Here is a 15,914-nt window from a genome sequence, read left to right on the forward strand (position 1 = left end):
GAAGATTTAATATTTAGGTATTTTAATCTAGATCTAGCGTAGTCTCCGCAGTCCTACCTAAATTTTTTAACGCACATTGGAGTAAATTGGAAATTACTAACGTACTCGCTATACAATAGTTAAAATCTAGTCTCTTAAGTGTAAGCTACGCAGTTTGGTATCTGATTTAAGGATACGTAGAACTGCGGTGAGTTTTCCTTGTGATCTATTATATTACAATACACAGGTTGTATAAGTAGCAACTGAGTATAGGTATTGTATTAACTGGGTTATAATGTTACCTATCACTAATATAGCTCATAACTGAACTGAGGAACGAGGTTCAGCAGTAGCTCTATTTATAGTATTCAGATAATATTGATCTTAATAGATTATCATTAAGATCAATCTCCATATCGTATCATACATGGTACGATATATAATTAGAACATGTGACATATAGTGATACTCAACGTAGTGTATTATAGCGTAGTGTAGTATTGCTGACATTGCCCTCCCCAAGATTTTCTATGTAAATCTGAGGATAAGTCATATGTTCTCAGATATTTAGATTATTGTTTTTAATATAATCATTGACAATTGCTTTGTCCGCTTGTAGCGCTGTAGCTAATGTAGTCCATCCTGACATAATAGTACTCGGATTTAGATTCGAAATGTACTTGACATTTAAGTAGAGTACTTGTTCTCTGTTTTTATGTTCTAGGATATGAAGAATTGTTCCAATATCAGACTCATCAATGGTAGCGTAATTGAGTTCTGAATTATGTCGATACTTTTCTAGGTGAGAAACATGAAAAGTAGATGAAAACATGTGCTTGATTGAATCTGGAAGATCCAATTCATAGTTGTTTGGACCCGACTTCTGTAACACATAGAACGGTCCTGCAAAACTAGGTGCTAATTTATTGGATTTATGAAGAAAACCTGTTTTCGTTCTTTTGACCATAACTAGGTCTCCAGGTTGAAATTCTTCAATTTCTTGTATTTTCATATCGAAATACTTTTTCATCTTTATGTTGTTTGTATTCAAGTGTTCTTTAACTGTTTGAAATACTTGGATCGTTTCCTGAGAGTTTTCGTCAGTTTTGTCACTAAAGCTAGGTAACTCTAAAGGTGATAAAGCTGGTGAATAGCGATGTACTATCTCAAAAGGTGTCATTTGAGTTGCTGAATGTATCGCATTGTTGTAAGATTGTTGCACTAGGGATATATGATCTACCCATGTATTTGGATGTGTGCTACATACACATCTTAGTAATTTCTCCACAGTTTGGTTTGTACGCTCAGTTTGTCCATCAGTTTGTGGTCTGTATGGTAACGAAAATTTCATAACGAAATTATATTTATGTGCGAAATCTTTCCACGTTTGGGAAGTAAAAATATGATCATTATCTGCAATGATTTCTTTTGGATTGCCGAAATAAGCAATAACTCGTTGATCAAACATTCGAGCTGTTTGCTCTGCTGTAATGGATTTCGTACAAGGTACTAAGATTGCCATTTTTGAAAATCGGTCAACTACCACGAAAAGTGCATTATAACCAGATGATTCTGGTAAAGCTGTAATAAAATCCATTGATAAAGATTCCCAAGGTCTTTCTGATGGGGGAATTGGTTGTAAAGGTCCATAAGGTTTATGATTCCTAGATTTGTTTATTTGACATGTATGGCAGTTCTGTACATATTCTTGTATTTGTTTTCTTATTCCTTTCCACGTAAATCTACGTAATATAATGTTTGTAAGAAGTTCAATGCCTGGATGAATCAATTTACCTTCTTCATGATACTTTTTAATAATTGTCCTAGTCAGCTGAGTATCATTAGGTAATAAGATTTGGTCTTTACTGTTAATTAGTAAGCCATCTTTGAGTTGGATATTCTCTTCCACTCGTTTGTCTTCATTGTTTAGTAAATTCAACAATTTTGTATCATTCGTATATTCTGTAACCACTTGGTTTTTAAAATCATCGGTTATCGAGATTTGATTAACAAAGTTGATACTATTGTCTTCTGAATCTTTTGGAATTGGTTCTGTTTCGTCAACAATTCTGGATAAGGCATCAGCTATGTGATTTGCTGATCCAGGTCTGTAGTTAATTTCAAAGTTGAAGTCTTGTAAAAATAATTGCCAACGAGCTAAACGTTTGTTTTCAGGCTCGGATTCGTTAGTAATGCGACCAATTAAGTTTCGATGGTCTGTTAAAATTTTGAAAGGTTCGATAGTGGATTCTAAATAGTGTCTCCAATGTTTGAGAGACTTAATGATTGCAAGCATTTCTTTGTCCGATACGCTATAATTTAATTGTGCTTTAGACATCTTTGCTGAATAGTATCCAACAGGATAGTATTTATCATCATCATGTTTTTGAGACAATACGGCTCCTACAGCGACATCTGAAGCATCAGTTTCCAGTAGAATCTTTTTACTGAAATCAAAGTGTCGTAGCACCGGAGGAGAAACTAAACATTGTTTAATGTTTTCTATCGCTTGGGTTTGTGTTGGTGTCCATTTCCAGCGTACATCCTTTTTCAAAAGATTATTGAGTGGATGTGTTAATTGTGATGTCTTTGGAATGAATTTCCTAAGATAATTGACAGAACCTAGAAATTGTCGTAATTCTTTACGATTCTTAGGTTGCTTCCATTGTAAGACTTTGTCTATATTTTCTTGACAAGGCGTAAATCCTTTTTCCGAAATGTGATACCCTATAAATTTTACTTGTGATTGGTGAAATTCACATTTTGCTTGATTGATAATTAAGTTCGCATTTTTCAATTTCTGTAGAACGTCTTTAACATGTTTTACATGTTCAGATTCCGATTTTGAATGAATTAAAATATCATCCATATAACATACTACATGTGATTCTTTGGCTTCACCAAGTATTGTATTGATAAAGTATTGAAAATGTGCTGGAGCTGTAGATATGCCATAAGGCATTACTAGATATTCAAAAACTCCACGAGGACAGCGAAAAGCAAGTTTATGTTCATCTCCTTTTCTTACTCGTATCAAGTGATAGGCACTTTTGAGGTCAAGTTTAGTAAAAATTGTAGAACCTTGTATTTTAGCAAGTAATTGTTCAATAAGTGGTAACGGATATATATTGGGTTTGACATACTTATTTAAAGGTTTGTAGTCAACCACCATTCTCAAGGTGCCTTCCTTTTTCGGAACGAACATTACTGGACAGGCGTTAATGGCTTTAGATTCTCGTATAATTCCACTTTTTAATCCTTGATTAATTTCATCATTCATAGCTTGCATTTTTCCCGGTGGTAGCGGGTAATTTCTGATAGGTAATCTGTAGTTTTCTTGAGTTAGTTCAACTTCAAATTCTAACCCTTTTATTGGCTTTGGTAGCTTTTCCGTATTGGTTTCTGCAGTAATGTCTTTGAATTCTTTATAGATATCTGGTAACTCAGGTTCCTTGACAATATTTGAAACTTTGTTCATTTGAGAGAGCGTGTGTTTACTGCTAGATATTTCAATGTTATTGTCATATAATGTTGTGAAGGAGATAGCAGCTGGATGCGAAAATTTCTTTACAACCAAGAATTCTGTTTTGATTGATATTCCATTTAGACTTATGTTAAGTTTTATTGTTTTGCGATTAATCTTATTTGGATAAACTCCACCATATATCACACTTTTTGACCAGGGTCTGGTAGGCAGTTTATGTGCTCGAACAGTTTCTTCTGTTATAATATTTGCTTGAGCGCCCGTATCGATTAGACAGGGTATTGAGCACTTGAAGTCTGGAAGTTCAGCTTGTAATACCATTTCGTAACGTTTCCTAGTATGATTTAGGAATTTGTTAGATGAGTATTCTATTCTCGAAACATTTGTCTTCCTCAGGTTTCTGCTATTAGTGGTGTTATTTTTCTTTGAAAGGGACTCTTTTCCTAGATTTTTATTTTGCAGTTGAAAACGCTTGTGAGTTTTACCATACGAGGCTGTTCTTTTGTCCTCTAAAAAGTCATAAATTTCACTGATTTCTGATTTCCAGTAATTTCTTTCCTTTAATTTCCTTAAGGAATATGGCAGCATCCATAATATAAACAAGCGAGTATGGAAATCATCAACATTTGCTTTTGACATGAGTTTCCTTATAAATTGAACTTTGTCCAATTGATTTCTAAAACCTTCAAATGTTTTAGTTAAACGATCACCTTTGTTGGATCCTTGTACTTTCCCTGTTTGTCTGAGTAATTCTTGCCATGTAAGACTTCCATTCTCAGAAAACATGCGTTCAGCGAATTGTTGCTCTAATTCTTCTAGGTGATTCAATGTATACTGTCTTTTAGTATGCTCATTTGGGAATAATGAAGGGTATTCAGTAAAGTGTTGATCAAGTTTTGAAATGTAACTTTCAACATCCTTATTAGGATCGAATTTCCCTATCTCTGGTACATGCTTCGATAATATTTTTGCAAAAAGGTTTATTAAATGTTCGTCTGATGTTTGAATTCCATCCAAATTCTCTGGTCTCCATCGTTTTGCTCTTGCTTTCATATAACGATAATTTGCGTAGGACATTGTATATGTTTCCCTTTGGGAGATTTCAAAAGGGATAACAGTCCTTCCAAAGTTCTTTCTCCTTTGAACCCAGAAGGAGAGAAATATATATATTTATGATATATATTTATTCAATAATTCCTTTTTCCTAAAGGAGTTAATTGTAGATCACAAGAGTTCAGTTATTGTAAGCTACGCAGTTTGGTATCTGATTTAAGGATACGTAGAACTGCGGTGAGTTTTCCTTGTGATCTATTATATTACAATACACAGGTTGTATAAGTAGCAACTGAGTATAGGTATTGTATTAACTGGGTTATAATGTTACCTATCACTAATATAGCTCATAACTGAACTGAGGAACGAGGTTCAGCAGTAGCTCTATTTATAGTATTCAGATAATATTGATCTTAATAGATTATCATTAAGATCAATCTCCATATCGTATCATACATGGTACGATATATAATTAGAACATGTGACATATAGTGATACTCAACGTAGTGTATTATAGCGTAGTGTAGTATTGCTGACATTAAGATAACTTTTACGAAATGCGTAGATGAATATGCTATTTAAAAGTTATATGTAAAATATGAGCTGTCAGAAAAAGCGAATAAATGAGTGTTCTCGAAGCTGGATCAATGTCTTTTACTCAATTTTTTACACAAGATTTTGCAACTTTGCCACTTTTGAAATATGACTTAGCAAACGTAACTTGAATCTACCAAAAGTCATAGTAAAGAAAAAGCTCTTAAACTACCCATGAAAGATGCGCAAAAGATATTAAGTTGTTATTTAGCGGCAGTTTTAAAAATTTTGTTGTGGAAGTATACGCCATTTTTTTAATAAAAACGACTTCAACAGAGATAATTTGGACTCTGTAATTTTGTACTACAAAATTACAGCGCTCTGTATAGCAGATTTACTATAAACCGTATTCCAAAAATAAAAGGGAAGTTGATTTGGTATTGAAGACAAGGAGCTAAAATCGCACGCTGTAAAAAAGAAACTACTACACGAAATTCAAAATTGAATCTTTGACTCGAAAGAACCAACTAGTTAAACTAAAAAAATAGCATTACGCATGAAATGAATTGCTTGAGTTGTTGACTTCAAGTTGAAAAGGAATGCGGAAACAGTAAGAAAAAAGTAAACATTATAAAGGCATCGTAGGGAGTGGTAGAGGCATATTCAAATGTAGATTCAATGTCTTTATACCTTTTTGAACCATGTTGAAGAACCTAAGAAGGCAGAAGATTGATCAAAGGCCCATTCACCAAAGTTTAGATACTTTTCGACAGCTGTCTTAACGTCTTCGTTATGAATTTTCTCGACCTCAAAACTACCATTACATGTTGTTAAAAACTATATCGACAAATGTAATTAGAGAATGCTACTTACGAAATACCAGATGATCGACGGATGCCGGCCACACAAGTAGAGACTAGTGCTAAGTCGACACCGTAATGAAATAGTCGGGAAAGAAAAGGCTACTATTAGTATTATTTGATGCTAAAACATACCATTATCGATTAAATAGATCTTTTTAAAGGCACTATGAGAACGTCAGAGAGGAGAGGTATTTGGGTGTGGTTGAGGTAAGTGTTTAGTCTAGCGTCAGTTTATAAGACTGAGAGGTCGGTAAAAAAATACCATAGAATACCTCTCATCTTCCTTATAACATAAAAATATTATAATTGATGTTAAATTCATAAAACTGGGGAATTAATGATTGGGCTAATTAATACTACATAAATTGTCAAAATCATTCACAGATCAAAACCTTTGTGTTCAGCTAGTTTAAAAATTTAGTTAGCAATTTATAAAGGCTTATGTAAAGAAAAAGAGAAAAGTATCTAGGTCTGTCTCATAAGTGTGAAATGAAATTCTTGGGGTTAAGTATGGTAAACTGCACGATAAATTACAAGACTGACACACCCATTTTATGAAGAAAATGCCATTTTATTATTTTCATTTACGTACAAGCAATAATGTGATGTTCCTTAGTATTGATAAAAGAAAACCACAATCTATTAGATTTAACAGCACCAGGGAATAGACCGAGGGGAAATCATTAATAAGGGCTAGGTAGTTTTAATAGTTTTCCATTTCCTTAAATATTATGATTAGAACAAAACGTCAGAATTCTTTTTTTTTATTGTATCCAACTTTTCTTCCATTTGAAATATTCTATTTTCAACCCATCCGAGACTTGCCAACTGTGCATTCAAAACCTTCACAATTTCGGAAATTGAATCATCGGGTTTAGAAAAATCATTCATTTGGTTTATGACAGTACCAAGGTCTTCACCCAATCGATCCAATCTACTCAAAATATCATCAGCAACACCAAAAGCGCGCTCACGTTCGACGTTAAGTGCTGAAGTTGCACGACCATCAAAGGTCTCCAACTGAGTTTCATAAGAATCCAGCAATTTAAATAGCTCTTGCTGGCTGGAAGATACATATTCCAATCCGTCATCAATGCGGTTTGACATCTGTTCTGCTTCAACAGTTTCAGTGTATAATTTCGATATTAAAGCACCATTGTCTACTAAAGTTCTATCCCAGTCAGAAACCTGGTCACAAAGCTTATTAAAAACTTCAGTTTGCGTAGTCAAATCAGTAGACCATTTATTAAGGATTTCCTGAAGAGTTTTGTGTTTGATAGAAGATGGAGGAGGCTCAGAAGGAGTAGTGGAGGCAGTAGCGCCCGGCTTGGCGCTGGGATCGGCAGGTTTATTACCAAAAAGGGGACCGGTTTTTGAAGTAGATGTTGTAGTATCAGTTGCAGGTTTACCAAATGAAAATCCAGAGCTAGTCTGATTCGCACCTTCTGCAGGTTTCGTATTGTTCGAAAGTGGCGGAGCTGAAGTTGCTGTTGTGCTAGTATTTTCCGTAGGTTTTGAAGTGTTTCCAAAAGAAAATGTTGGCTTATTATCACCAGTTGAAGTAGCCGGTTTTGTAAAAGCTGAGTTGGGAGCAGTAGGTTTATTAGTATCCTCTGTAGTTGCAGGTTTTCCAAAACTAAATCCAGTACCAGCTGAAGATGTGGTGGTAGTACCTTTGTCCGTTGCGGTTGAAGCTGCTTGGCCCGCAGGCTTACCAAAAGAGAAACCAGTAGTTGGAGCAGAACCAGTGTTAGATGCAGCAGGCTTTGAGTCATTGGTTCCCGTAATGGAGCTACTGGGGGTGACAGTAGTGTTAGATCCTGGAGCTGAAGTAGTTGCAGGCTTTCCGAAGCTAAAGCCTGAATTAGCAGTGGTTGAAGTGGATGCATTATTAGTAGAGCCTAAACTAGCAGGTTTTCCAAAGCTAAAACCTCCGCTTCCAGTAGCAGGTGTCGTAGAAGTAGAAGAAGCTGGAGGGGCATTGCTTGTAGTCCCTGTAGCAGCAGGCTTCCCAAACAAAGAACCAGTACTAGCGGCTGCCGGAGTCGTCGTATTAGTCGTAGAAGCGGGTTTACCGAAATTAAAAGAATTATTTGAACTTCCAAAATTAAAAGTACTACCTGAAGGATTAGTAGTTGCTGCACCTGTAGCAGAAGAAGCGGTGTTTTTACTTTTATCACCAGTAGAGTTAGCAGACCCGGTACTTCCTAAACCTCCGAAAAGAGGTTTAGCCCCAGCAGTATTGTTGGTATTAGTAGACCCAAACGAAAAAGGTGAACTCGTTGATGCATTTGTTGAGTTGCCTGTAGTCGCTGCTTTACCAAAAGAAAAGGTACTGGGAGCACTGGTGTTACTCGCGTTATTAGAACCAAATAAGCCTCCAGACGGCGCTGTAGAAGAGGTATTATTATTTGTGTTTCCAAACAAGCCAGTCGCCGCAGGAGTTGCTGCTCCTTGCGCAGCTGAATTCGGCTGCGCAGGTTTCCCAAATGAAAACCCTGAATTCTGGTTATTACCTGGGTTGAAAGCTATTGATTTTGTTAGCAAATTTTAATAAATTCCAAGGGACCAGCTTTGCCGCCTCTTACACTTACACATTGATTTGGGTCTTGCTGAAAGTTGTATCAGGACAGTGAAATGTTTATGGCGTTCGGTCACAACTCGGTGAATTCGGAGACGTCGGTAACCAAAACGGAGAACTGGGTCACCATTCGGAGTTTTTGGGACCTGAAGAAAGGGTCCACTGAAGCTCACCGAAGATACTTCTTTTACATAAGAGCGTCATCGAACGAGTGGAAAATACCTAACCAAACCCAACAACATGACCAATATATCGTTGACTATTAAGGCGGCAAATGATCAAAAGTACGCAGTTACAGTTGATAGTGAATCTTCTGTACTTGCATTAAAGGAAGCCATTGCGCCTGTAGCTGATATAGAGAAGGAACGACAAAGACTGATTTACGCTGGTCGCGTTCTGAAAGATGAAGAGTCATTAAAAACATACAAAATTCAAGATGGACATAGTATACATTTGGTAAAAACCTTAGGACAAAATCCTGCAGCCGCCGCCACGAATGTATCGGACCGCACTCAACAAGTTCCAACGAATATTCAAGCAGGTCAGGGTGCTAATAATCCTCTTGCCAATTTAACTAGCGCTCGTTACGCTGGATTTAATATCCCTATGCCATCAGCATCTATGTTTGGTCCTAATCCTGAGAATCCTGTTCCACCCTCGACCGAAGAGCTTGCCAATATGTTGTCTAATCCTATGGTGCAGTCTTCTATTAATGAGATGTTTTCAAATCCTCAAATGTTGGATATGATTATTAATAGCAGCCCGCATCTTCGTAATGCACCTCCTTATGTCCGTCAAATGATGCAGTCCCCTGAGTTCCGTCGCGCGATGACTGATCCCGACACAATGCGCCAAATGGCTCAACTACATCAACAAATGGGTGCTGCCGGTATTGACCCTATGTCCTTAATGGGGGGTGGTCTAGGAGGAGCTGGCTTAGGCGGTTTAGGTGGAGCTGGTTTAGGTGGATTTGGAGGGGCTAATAATGCTACAGCTGGTATTGCAGGTGCCGCACCTGTTGATCAAACTGCTGCTGCCAACACCATTCAAAATTTATTAAATAACTTGGGAGGAGCTGGCTTCGGTGCTGGTTTGGGAGACGCCGGTTTGGGAGCTGGCCTTGGGGGAGCTGCCTCTCCTCCAGCTCCTGCTCAAGATACTCGCCCTCCAGAAGAGCGTTATGCTGAGCAATTGAGCCAGCTTAATGAAATGGGCTTTGTGGATTTCGAGCGTAACGTTCAAGCACTAAGAAGAAGTGGAGGAAACGTGCAAGGTGCTATTGAATCTTTGTTGAGTGATCTTTAATTCCTTTGTTCGTTTCTAGAATATATCAATCAGGCTTATTGGTGTTCATATATTTCAAGGATAATACCCTTTGTATCAAGACTTCCCTCTTCCCTTTTTCCTTTTGTAATAAAATTTATACGGCCCAATCTTTTGGTGATATTTAGATTATTATGCCATGCTTGCAAGTTTTGCCAGATTTACCTGAACAAGACTTTTAGTGACTTTACCTGGAAAGTCATCGTACTCTGTTTTATCGCGATGATCATATTAATCGATTTGAATGAATATGTTTAGTCGTTTAATTTAAGTACGATGACGAATTCTATATATGCTTCTCCTAGATAGAAAGCTTACTTGTTGTGTAAAAATAAGTTTTTTCTAAATTGTCAGTTTACTTACGCTTCAGTGATTTATAATGTTCAATAAACGATAGCAGTTTTAAGATACTAAAAAAAAAGAAAAATACGTCTGTTTAACATTACAACTTAATTATGCTTATGAAAGTTGAATTTCAAATAATAAAATGATATAGACAAAATTGTATTAAGATAGTTTATCCTTAGTCCCAAAAACTAAATTCCAAAGTTCCGTCCGATGACAAGCGTATAGTTCAGCAAGTTTAAAAATCAAAAGTGACAATGGGCAAGAAATACTTTGAAACATCCCAGTATCGACGCTTTGCGCCTTTCCATTCCTCGTCTTTACTACTTACGGGCATGGATTCGTATGTACATTGAAGCCCGAACGATACAAGATCGATGGGGACCAATTTTTTGTAAACATCGTAAAATGTTTGGTTGTCGGCGCCCAATCCGTTAAAAAAGGAGAACTTGGAATCTGTTTCAGGATCTAAGAGACCAACAACTGAATCAAAGAAGTTTCGAAGATCTTCGTAGCTTTCTGCGAAAGCATCATAGTAGATGCCATCGAAAACGTATTTAGACGCAATGTCGTTAATAGCGTTCTCCCAAGTTGTCTCATATACAATCACATTTTCACGATCCATCCAACCGTTTTTACGCATATGTTTCAGAACGTCCGGATGGGGCTCAATGATCACATGAAGCGAAGGCTCCTTTTCCTGAAGGAACGTATCTATTATTCCAAGACCAAAGCCGACATTCAAAACACGGCGGCCCTTGGTTGGTGCAATAATTTCAGCAGAACGATGCATTATTTTTCGTTCCCAACTCATCATAACAGCGTTTGCATCACTATCCAAAAGGCTTGAACTGTCTTCTGTAGGTTGCGTATAGGAGAGTGCACTTTGCAAGTATTTTTCGTTAGTATCCAATTGTTCGTTTGTAAGTTCCTTCCTCTCTAAGAGAGAAAGTAATAGCTCTGATCGAACTCCAGCATCCACGATTGTTTCGTACAAGCGCAATAAATTCCTACGACGTGCAATGCATCCAGGAGTTTCGTTAGCTCTATCAATACCATTCCAGACTCCACCATTAGAAAGGATCCATTTCGTTACTTCAATAGCTTGAACCTCTGTCTCCTTCTCAGCGTATGAGGCTATAAAATGTAAAGCATTTTTGCCAGACTCGATATCGATAGCTGAAGTAACTGCCCCCTGATCCACTAGATTTTGAATTTTTTTTAAATCTAGTTGTTTGGAGGCTTCCAAGAGACTTAAGGACTCTTGAGATTCTTGGAATTCCACCGATTCATTCACTAGTGGAGCGTCCATTTTAATATGAAGATGGCAGGTATTTTTTACTCGTAGCTTTAAGCTGAATGCTTTGCTGGACTTAGAAATTAAGGGATTTTTTTGTTAAACAATAAGACATTTTAGATACCGTTGTAATCATTTACATAACGAAGATGAAATAAAAATAAAAAATTCTTCTTTGTTCTATCAAGTGTTTCAAAGACATAGAATGTACTCATGAGCTATAGGATAAAGAAAACTAGCAAGGAAATGGCATTAAATAATTAAAATTATTCTACCTCGATATATTGTACAAATAACCCATCTGAAACATGCAAAAAGAATAGCATACCGTTGATTTATTTTAACTTCGGCGATGTAGTATTACTAAGGTGTGCTTATGCAAGTTAGAGAAAGAAAGAGTTAGTTTATCATACACAGTGTTTATGTTAACTATAGTGATAAAACTTTTTAGATTTGTTAGATGATAATTAAAAAGCATTAGAAACTTCAAAACGACAAATCGGGAGAGGAAGCATATAGAATAGCAGTTTGTTTTAAAAAAACCAATTCAAATTACATGCTGCCATGAGTGTAGAGATCTAAGCTCCAACAACAAAATGAGTACGGTAGAGGGGAAATGTTTTAAAAATGAAACAGATCCAGAAGAAGAACCTTTTTGACGTAGCTGTTTTGGATTATAGGCTCAAGGGAGGTTCAAAAATTCAAGTTTTTAATTATGATTATAGAGGGAAATATTAATAGTAAAGAAATTAACGAGAACAGTAACCACCGTCAACAATAATGTCACTACCTGTGCAGTAGGAACTAGCATCGGAAGCAAGGTATAAGTAAGCACCGGGAAGCTCATCAGGTAGACCAATACGGGCTTGAGGAGTATACTCCTTCCATTTCTTACGCAAGTTTTCATCAGCGTACAGAGTCAAATCTGTGTCAATGTAGCCAGGAGACACGGAGTTGACACGAGCGAAAGGGGCCCACTCAACGGCAAGAGCGCGAGCCAGATGTTTGACAGCAGCCTTGGTAGCATGATAAGAAGCCCATTGTTGAGGCCAATTGGCAATGTGACCACTCATACTAGCCGTGAAGATCAAACTGCCCTTTCCTTGCTTCTTAAAATGATGGCCAGCAGCCTGTGCAGTATAATAAGCACCGTTCAGGTTTATGCCCACGACCTTGGTCCAGATGTCTTCATTCTTATCTTCCAAGGATAAGTGGGGAATCGCAATACCAGCATTAGCAATCATTACATCCAAACGACCACCCAATTCCTCAACTGCCTGGTTGGTGGTTTCAATTACAGCACTACGGTTCTCAATGGGGCAAGAATAAGCCTTGGCTTGAACACCATGTTTGTCGCGTAATTCAGCAGCATACTCAAGAGCCTTTTTGTTACGACCGTACAAAAGACCAACATTAGATCCAGCGGCAGCGAATGCTTTAGCAATCGAAAATCCGATACCGCCTGAACCACCGGTGATGAGAGTGGTTTTACCTTTAAGAGAAAACATAGAAGTCATTATGAGATATATGAAAAAAACCGAACGATGTAATAATTATTAAGAAAAAAAAAACCCCACAAAAATATTTTAGCGAACAAAAAGTGGTAGTAAAATTTATGAACACCGGTTTAATAGCTTTTGATTAGATGAAAAGCAAAAATTTTTTTCCGAAAGATTTTTAATAGTAAGAGAAGGCACTCTTGGCAACCAGAAAGAAAAATTGCTTTGTGGCAATGGACCCAAGGCTTTTATACAAAAAATTTCCTCTTTTTGACACACAGAAAGAGCAGTCCTAAATAGTGTTGTTGGAAAAAATATATGTGTAAATAAACGATTTGCAAAGGAGGAAAAAAATAGCGCAAATAGACAAAACGGTCGTTTTACTCGAGTGACACTAGTAGATCCATCAAACCGATAATATCGGGTATTGTGATGGCTGAGTGGAAAGTTTGAATGAATAACTGCGAGAAACTAGGCTACACACATAGGAGTCAAAATAGTGTAACCCGCAAAATATAGAAATCCAATTCATAAATGTGAGAATGACAATTCATTTATTATAAATTGGAAACTCATTTCATCTTTTCTTTTTTTTTCGTGAAATACTACGAGTTTCTCTTAAATCCGGGGAGAAAGTACGGATAAAATCCCATGATTAAGAAGGGGAGCGTCGGACGACAAAGGTAGCTTAAATTAACAAATGGCCAAGTGATTTTGGCCATTTGGGGTATGATTTCGCTTCTCTCGATCAAGATGCAAGCGATTAAAGAACTGGACTCGGAAGAGGAACCAAAAGTTGGCGAGTTCTATAAGGGCAACACAATTTCGTTTTGCAAAAATTCGCTTGAAAATGATACTCAATTACCTCAAATTCTCTTCTGCATTAATCCTAAATCCATCCGAAATTTTCTTTTTCCACCCATAGCAATATCAGATCCGAAAGAAGCTCAAAATCACTGTTCGTCTTACTATTATATTAAGTACCGGTATTATATTGTACAGTCAAGATGCGGGATGATGGGAAGAATGTCTTTTTAAATATTATCTAAAAAAGGTAATAGTTACATGTTAATAACTATATATATATATTTCCAGACTATACTAGTAAAGTAACGGTTGAAAAAATGTGTAAGTAGAAGAACTATTAAACTTAATTGCGTTCAGTAGTTTCTGCATGGTTTTTAACTAAAACCATGTTCGATATTGTTAACTATTAAATATACTTATTCAAAAAAAAAGAACACCAGATTCTCCTGTCACGCATCTAGGTTTCCAGTTTTTCATCTGTTCCCTCATTAACGTTCTACCAGTTGCCCGCATTGTTCCAGAAGATCAACCCAAATCTGAACGAGATGCAATAGCCTGGAGACTACCAGAGTCTTCATTTTACCCGACCGAGATCGTTTCCATGGTCGGAATCGAACACTGGAATACTTGAGACTTGGCGAAAAATGAGTATTATACAAGGGAAGAAAAGAAGAAGAAAATAAAAGGATAATTTATGTTTTACGGCAATAAAATAATGAATTAATAAGCAAGAAGTATTAAAATGGACTTTACCACTAATGAGGTTCTGTTTAGTAGGTTAGTAGTCTGTAAAAATTTGACAAGAAAAAATTTTCCGTTTCTTCAATTGAAGGGGAGCTCCATTTTAAGATTTGAATGGTCTGAAGAAATGTATAGATTGTATATATGGTTGTTACCGTACCGAAAAGACTATAATGAAAAGTTTAAGGGAATTCTAATAAATCCTTCTATTTTTCTTCTTGGCTGTCATCATGTTCAAATATGCAGTTTTCCGAACAACCTTGTATTTTTCATGGGAAAATGCGATTTGTTTCGTTTTTGTTAGCTTTGTTTGAATACCATTTTTTAACTTATGCGATACTTTCTAAACGGAGTTCACTTTTTAAATTAATCTATATCAACTGAGCCGTTCAATTCAATCCCTTTTTTTATATCAGCTTGTAAACAAACGTTTCAGGAAATGAGAAAGTTCAAAAAGCGTTAAACAGTGAATGCTTGTATGTTGAGCTTTGACTTGTTTGCAAATGTTTAATTGTCGAAATTCATCATCTGTATCTGTCCAAAGTTGTGAACTGACAAGATAGAGATTAATTTGTTAGATCACGCAAAGTACGATATGTTTAAAATGCTTATACCAGGTTGCAGTCTTTGTTTTTCATAGCTTTGCAAAAAAAAAAGTGGATTAAAATACTAATGACTACTAGGGTTCGAAAGGTTGCTGTTCGATTATGAAAAAGCGTTCACTCTTTTATCTCCCAAGCGATGATTTGAATTTTTGATGCATCTGTGGCGTAGAATATGATCAATCATTTTAGAAAACAGAATAATATTCAAGGATCCATTTAAAGTCCTATATAGAGTAAAGGATTTTAGCTATTATCCTCACATTGAAGACTGGTCCCATTATACCGAAGTCTGTTGACATTAATATCGTTGTACCGGCTTTTTGAGTAGACTAAATATCTTGTACAGGATCTACTTTGAAAGAGGGTATTAGGTCCTTTTTTTATTTTTTGTTTTCCAAGGATTAAGATAGAAGCTGAATTTTTTTGGCTAGGCAAAGTTGACTAATTATTAACAGACTGTGGTTCGAGTGATTAGCAATCAACCTATCCTTATATGAAATCGTGCTTTTAACAATTTCGGTTGTTGGGAGATAACTGTGTGTACGGAGAATCAGAAATTTTTGTTTTGGAAAATATTTGTAAAAGCAATTACGTCTAAATATAATGAATTACGCGCTAGAAAATTTTCATATAGCTGAATCCCGAAAAGCTCAACCTCCCATATGATTGAGCATCCATAAAAGCATGAAATTTTTGGTACAAGTATCGGTGAATCGTAAATTTAGAAATAACTGAGCAATTTTATCTCATACATAATATAGGAATGAAACGTTTGTCGATCAATAACTAGTCTGATACTTGAT

General features: G+C 36.3%; 8 protein-coding genes and 5 long non-coding RNA genes across 13 annotated transcripts, besides 2 other annotated features; 7 read left to right on the forward strand and 6 right to left on the reverse strand.

Moving 5' to 3' along the window:
• Positions 1-139: 139 nt before the first annotated feature.
• Positions 140-488: an LONG TERMINAL REPEAT.
• Positions 489-538: 50 nt separating this feature from the next.
• Positions 539-4,540, reverse strand: Tf2-4 (retrotransposable element/transposon Tf2-type; the record flags this gene model as incomplete). Its single annotated transcript, NM_001019580.1, has 1 exon — positions 539-4,540. One exon carries the CDS (start codon positions 4,538-4,540, stop codon positions 539-541), a length of 4,002 nt encoding a protein of 1,333 aa, NP_594156.1.
• On the forward strand, positions 3,021-3,804 carry SPOM_SPNCRNA.3503. Its single transcript, NR_192868.1, has one exon. It is a non-coding gene; the product is annotated as a non-coding RNA (long non-coding RNA).
• On the forward strand, positions 4,068-4,857 carry SPOM_SPNCRNA.3504. The gene has a single exon (NR_192869.1). It is a non-coding gene; the product is annotated as a non-coding RNA (long non-coding RNA).
• Positions 4,706-5,054: an LONG TERMINAL REPEAT.
• An 81-nt stretch (positions 5,055-5,135) lies between these two features.
• On the forward strand, positions 5,136-6,492 carry SPOM_SPNCRNA.3505. The gene has a single exon (NR_192870.1). It is a non-coding gene; the product is annotated as a non-coding RNA (long non-coding RNA).
• Positions 5,309-6,117, reverse strand: atg44 (mitofissin Atg44). The gene is made up of 3 exons (NM_001019581.3): positions 6,046-6,117; positions 5,924-6,012; positions 5,309-5,864 (listed from the first exon to the last, which is right to left on the reverse strand). The coding sequence occupies exons 1-3, from the start codon at positions 6,046-6,048 to the stop codon at positions 5,735-5,737; spliced, it is 222 nt and encodes a 73-aa protein (NP_594157.1). The 5' UTR covers positions 6,049-6,117; the 3' UTR covers positions 5,309-5,734.
• Positions 6,464-8,544, reverse strand: nsp1 (nucleoporin Nsp1). Its single transcript, NM_001019582.3, has 2 exons — positions 8,508-8,544; positions 6,464-8,441 (listed from the first exon to the last, which is right to left on the reverse strand). The coding sequence occupies exons 1-2, from the start codon at positions 8,509-8,511 to the stop codon at positions 6,649-6,651; spliced, it is 1,797 nt and encodes a 598-aa protein (NP_594158.1). The 5' UTR covers positions 8,512-8,544; the 3' UTR covers positions 6,464-6,648.
• A 174-nt stretch (positions 8,545-8,718) lies between these two features.
• Positions 8,719-10,376, forward strand: dsk2 (UBA domain protein Dph1/Dsk2). Its single transcript, NM_001019583.3, has one exon. It carries the CDS (start codon positions 8,735-8,737, stop codon positions 9,797-9,799), a length of 1,065 nt encoding a protein of 354 aa, NP_594159.1. The 5' UTR covers positions 8,719-8,734; the 3' UTR covers positions 9,800-10,376.
• On the reverse strand, positions 10,249-11,491 carry rmt2 (N-methyltransferase). Its single transcript, NM_001019584.3, has one exon. It carries the CDS (start codon positions 11,472-11,474, stop codon positions 10,401-10,403), a length of 1,074 nt encoding a protein of 357 aa, NP_594160.2. The 5' UTR covers positions 11,475-11,491; the 3' UTR covers positions 10,249-10,400.
• Positions 10,453-11,738, forward strand: SPOM_SPNCRNA.902. The gene has a single exon (NR_151289.1). It is a non-coding gene; the product is annotated as a non-coding RNA (long non-coding RNA).
• Positions 11,739-11,740: 2 nt separating this feature from the next.
• On the reverse strand, positions 11,741-13,180 carry SPOM_SPAC8E11.10 (sorbose reductase). Its single transcript, NM_001019585.3, has one exon. The coding sequence runs from the start codon at positions 12,974-12,976 to the stop codon at positions 12,209-12,211; it is 768 nt and encodes a 255-aa protein (NP_594161.1). The 5' UTR covers positions 12,977-13,180; the 3' UTR covers positions 11,741-12,208.
• Positions 13,181-13,687: 507 nt separating this feature from the next.
• Positions 13,688-13,996, forward strand: SPOM_SPAC8E11.12 (uncharacterized protein; the record flags this gene model as incomplete). The annotated part of the gene is made up of 1 exon (NM_001356110.1): positions 13,688-13,996. The coding sequence occupies one exon, from the start codon at positions 13,688-13,690 to the stop codon at positions 13,994-13,996; it is 309 nt and encodes a 102-aa protein (NP_001343116.1).
• On the reverse strand, positions 13,989-14,661 carry SPOM_SPNCRNA.903. The gene has a single exon (NR_151290.1). It is a non-coding gene; the product is annotated as a non-coding RNA, possible alternative UTR (long non-coding RNA).
• On the forward strand, positions 14,508-15,815 carry SPOM_SPAC8E11.08C (uncharacterized protein; the record flags this gene model as incomplete). The annotated part of the gene is made up of 1 exon (NM_001356111.1): positions 14,508-15,815. The coding sequence occupies one exon, from the start codon at positions 14,508-14,510 to the stop codon at positions 14,808-14,810; it is 303 nt and encodes a 100-aa protein (NP_001343033.1). The 3' UTR covers positions 14,811-15,815.
• Between the last annotated feature and the right edge of the window lie 99 nt (positions 15,816-15,914).

This window comes from Schizosaccharomyces pombe (genome assembly GCF_000002945.2).
Source record: "Schizosaccharomyces pombe strain 972h- genome assembly, chromosome: I".
In the NCBI taxonomy this organism is placed as follows: Eukaryota; Fungi; Ascomycota; class Schizosaccharomycetes; order Schizosaccharomycetales; family Schizosaccharomycetaceae; genus Schizosaccharomyces; species Schizosaccharomyces pombe.

Bases quoted from the DNA above. Each gene is read 5' to 3' on its own strand.
- atg44 (NM_001019581.3), bottom strand. The intron at 5,865-5,923 runs GTAAGTAGCATT...ATGTAATGGTAG, and splicing joins CGTCGATCATCTGGTATTTC to TTTTGAGGTCGAGAAAATTC.
- SPOM_SPAC8E11.10 (NM_001019585.3), bottom strand. From the start codon at position 12,976: ATGACTTCTATGTTTTCTCTTAAAGGTAAAACCACTCTCATCACCGGT.
- rmt2 (NM_001019584.3), bottom strand. From the start codon at position 11,474: ATGGACGCTCCACTAGTGAATGAATCGGTGGAATTCCAAGAATCTCAA.
- dsk2 (NM_001019583.3), top strand. From the start codon at position 8,735: ATGACCAATATATCGTTGACTATTAAGGCGGCAAATGATCAAAAGTAC.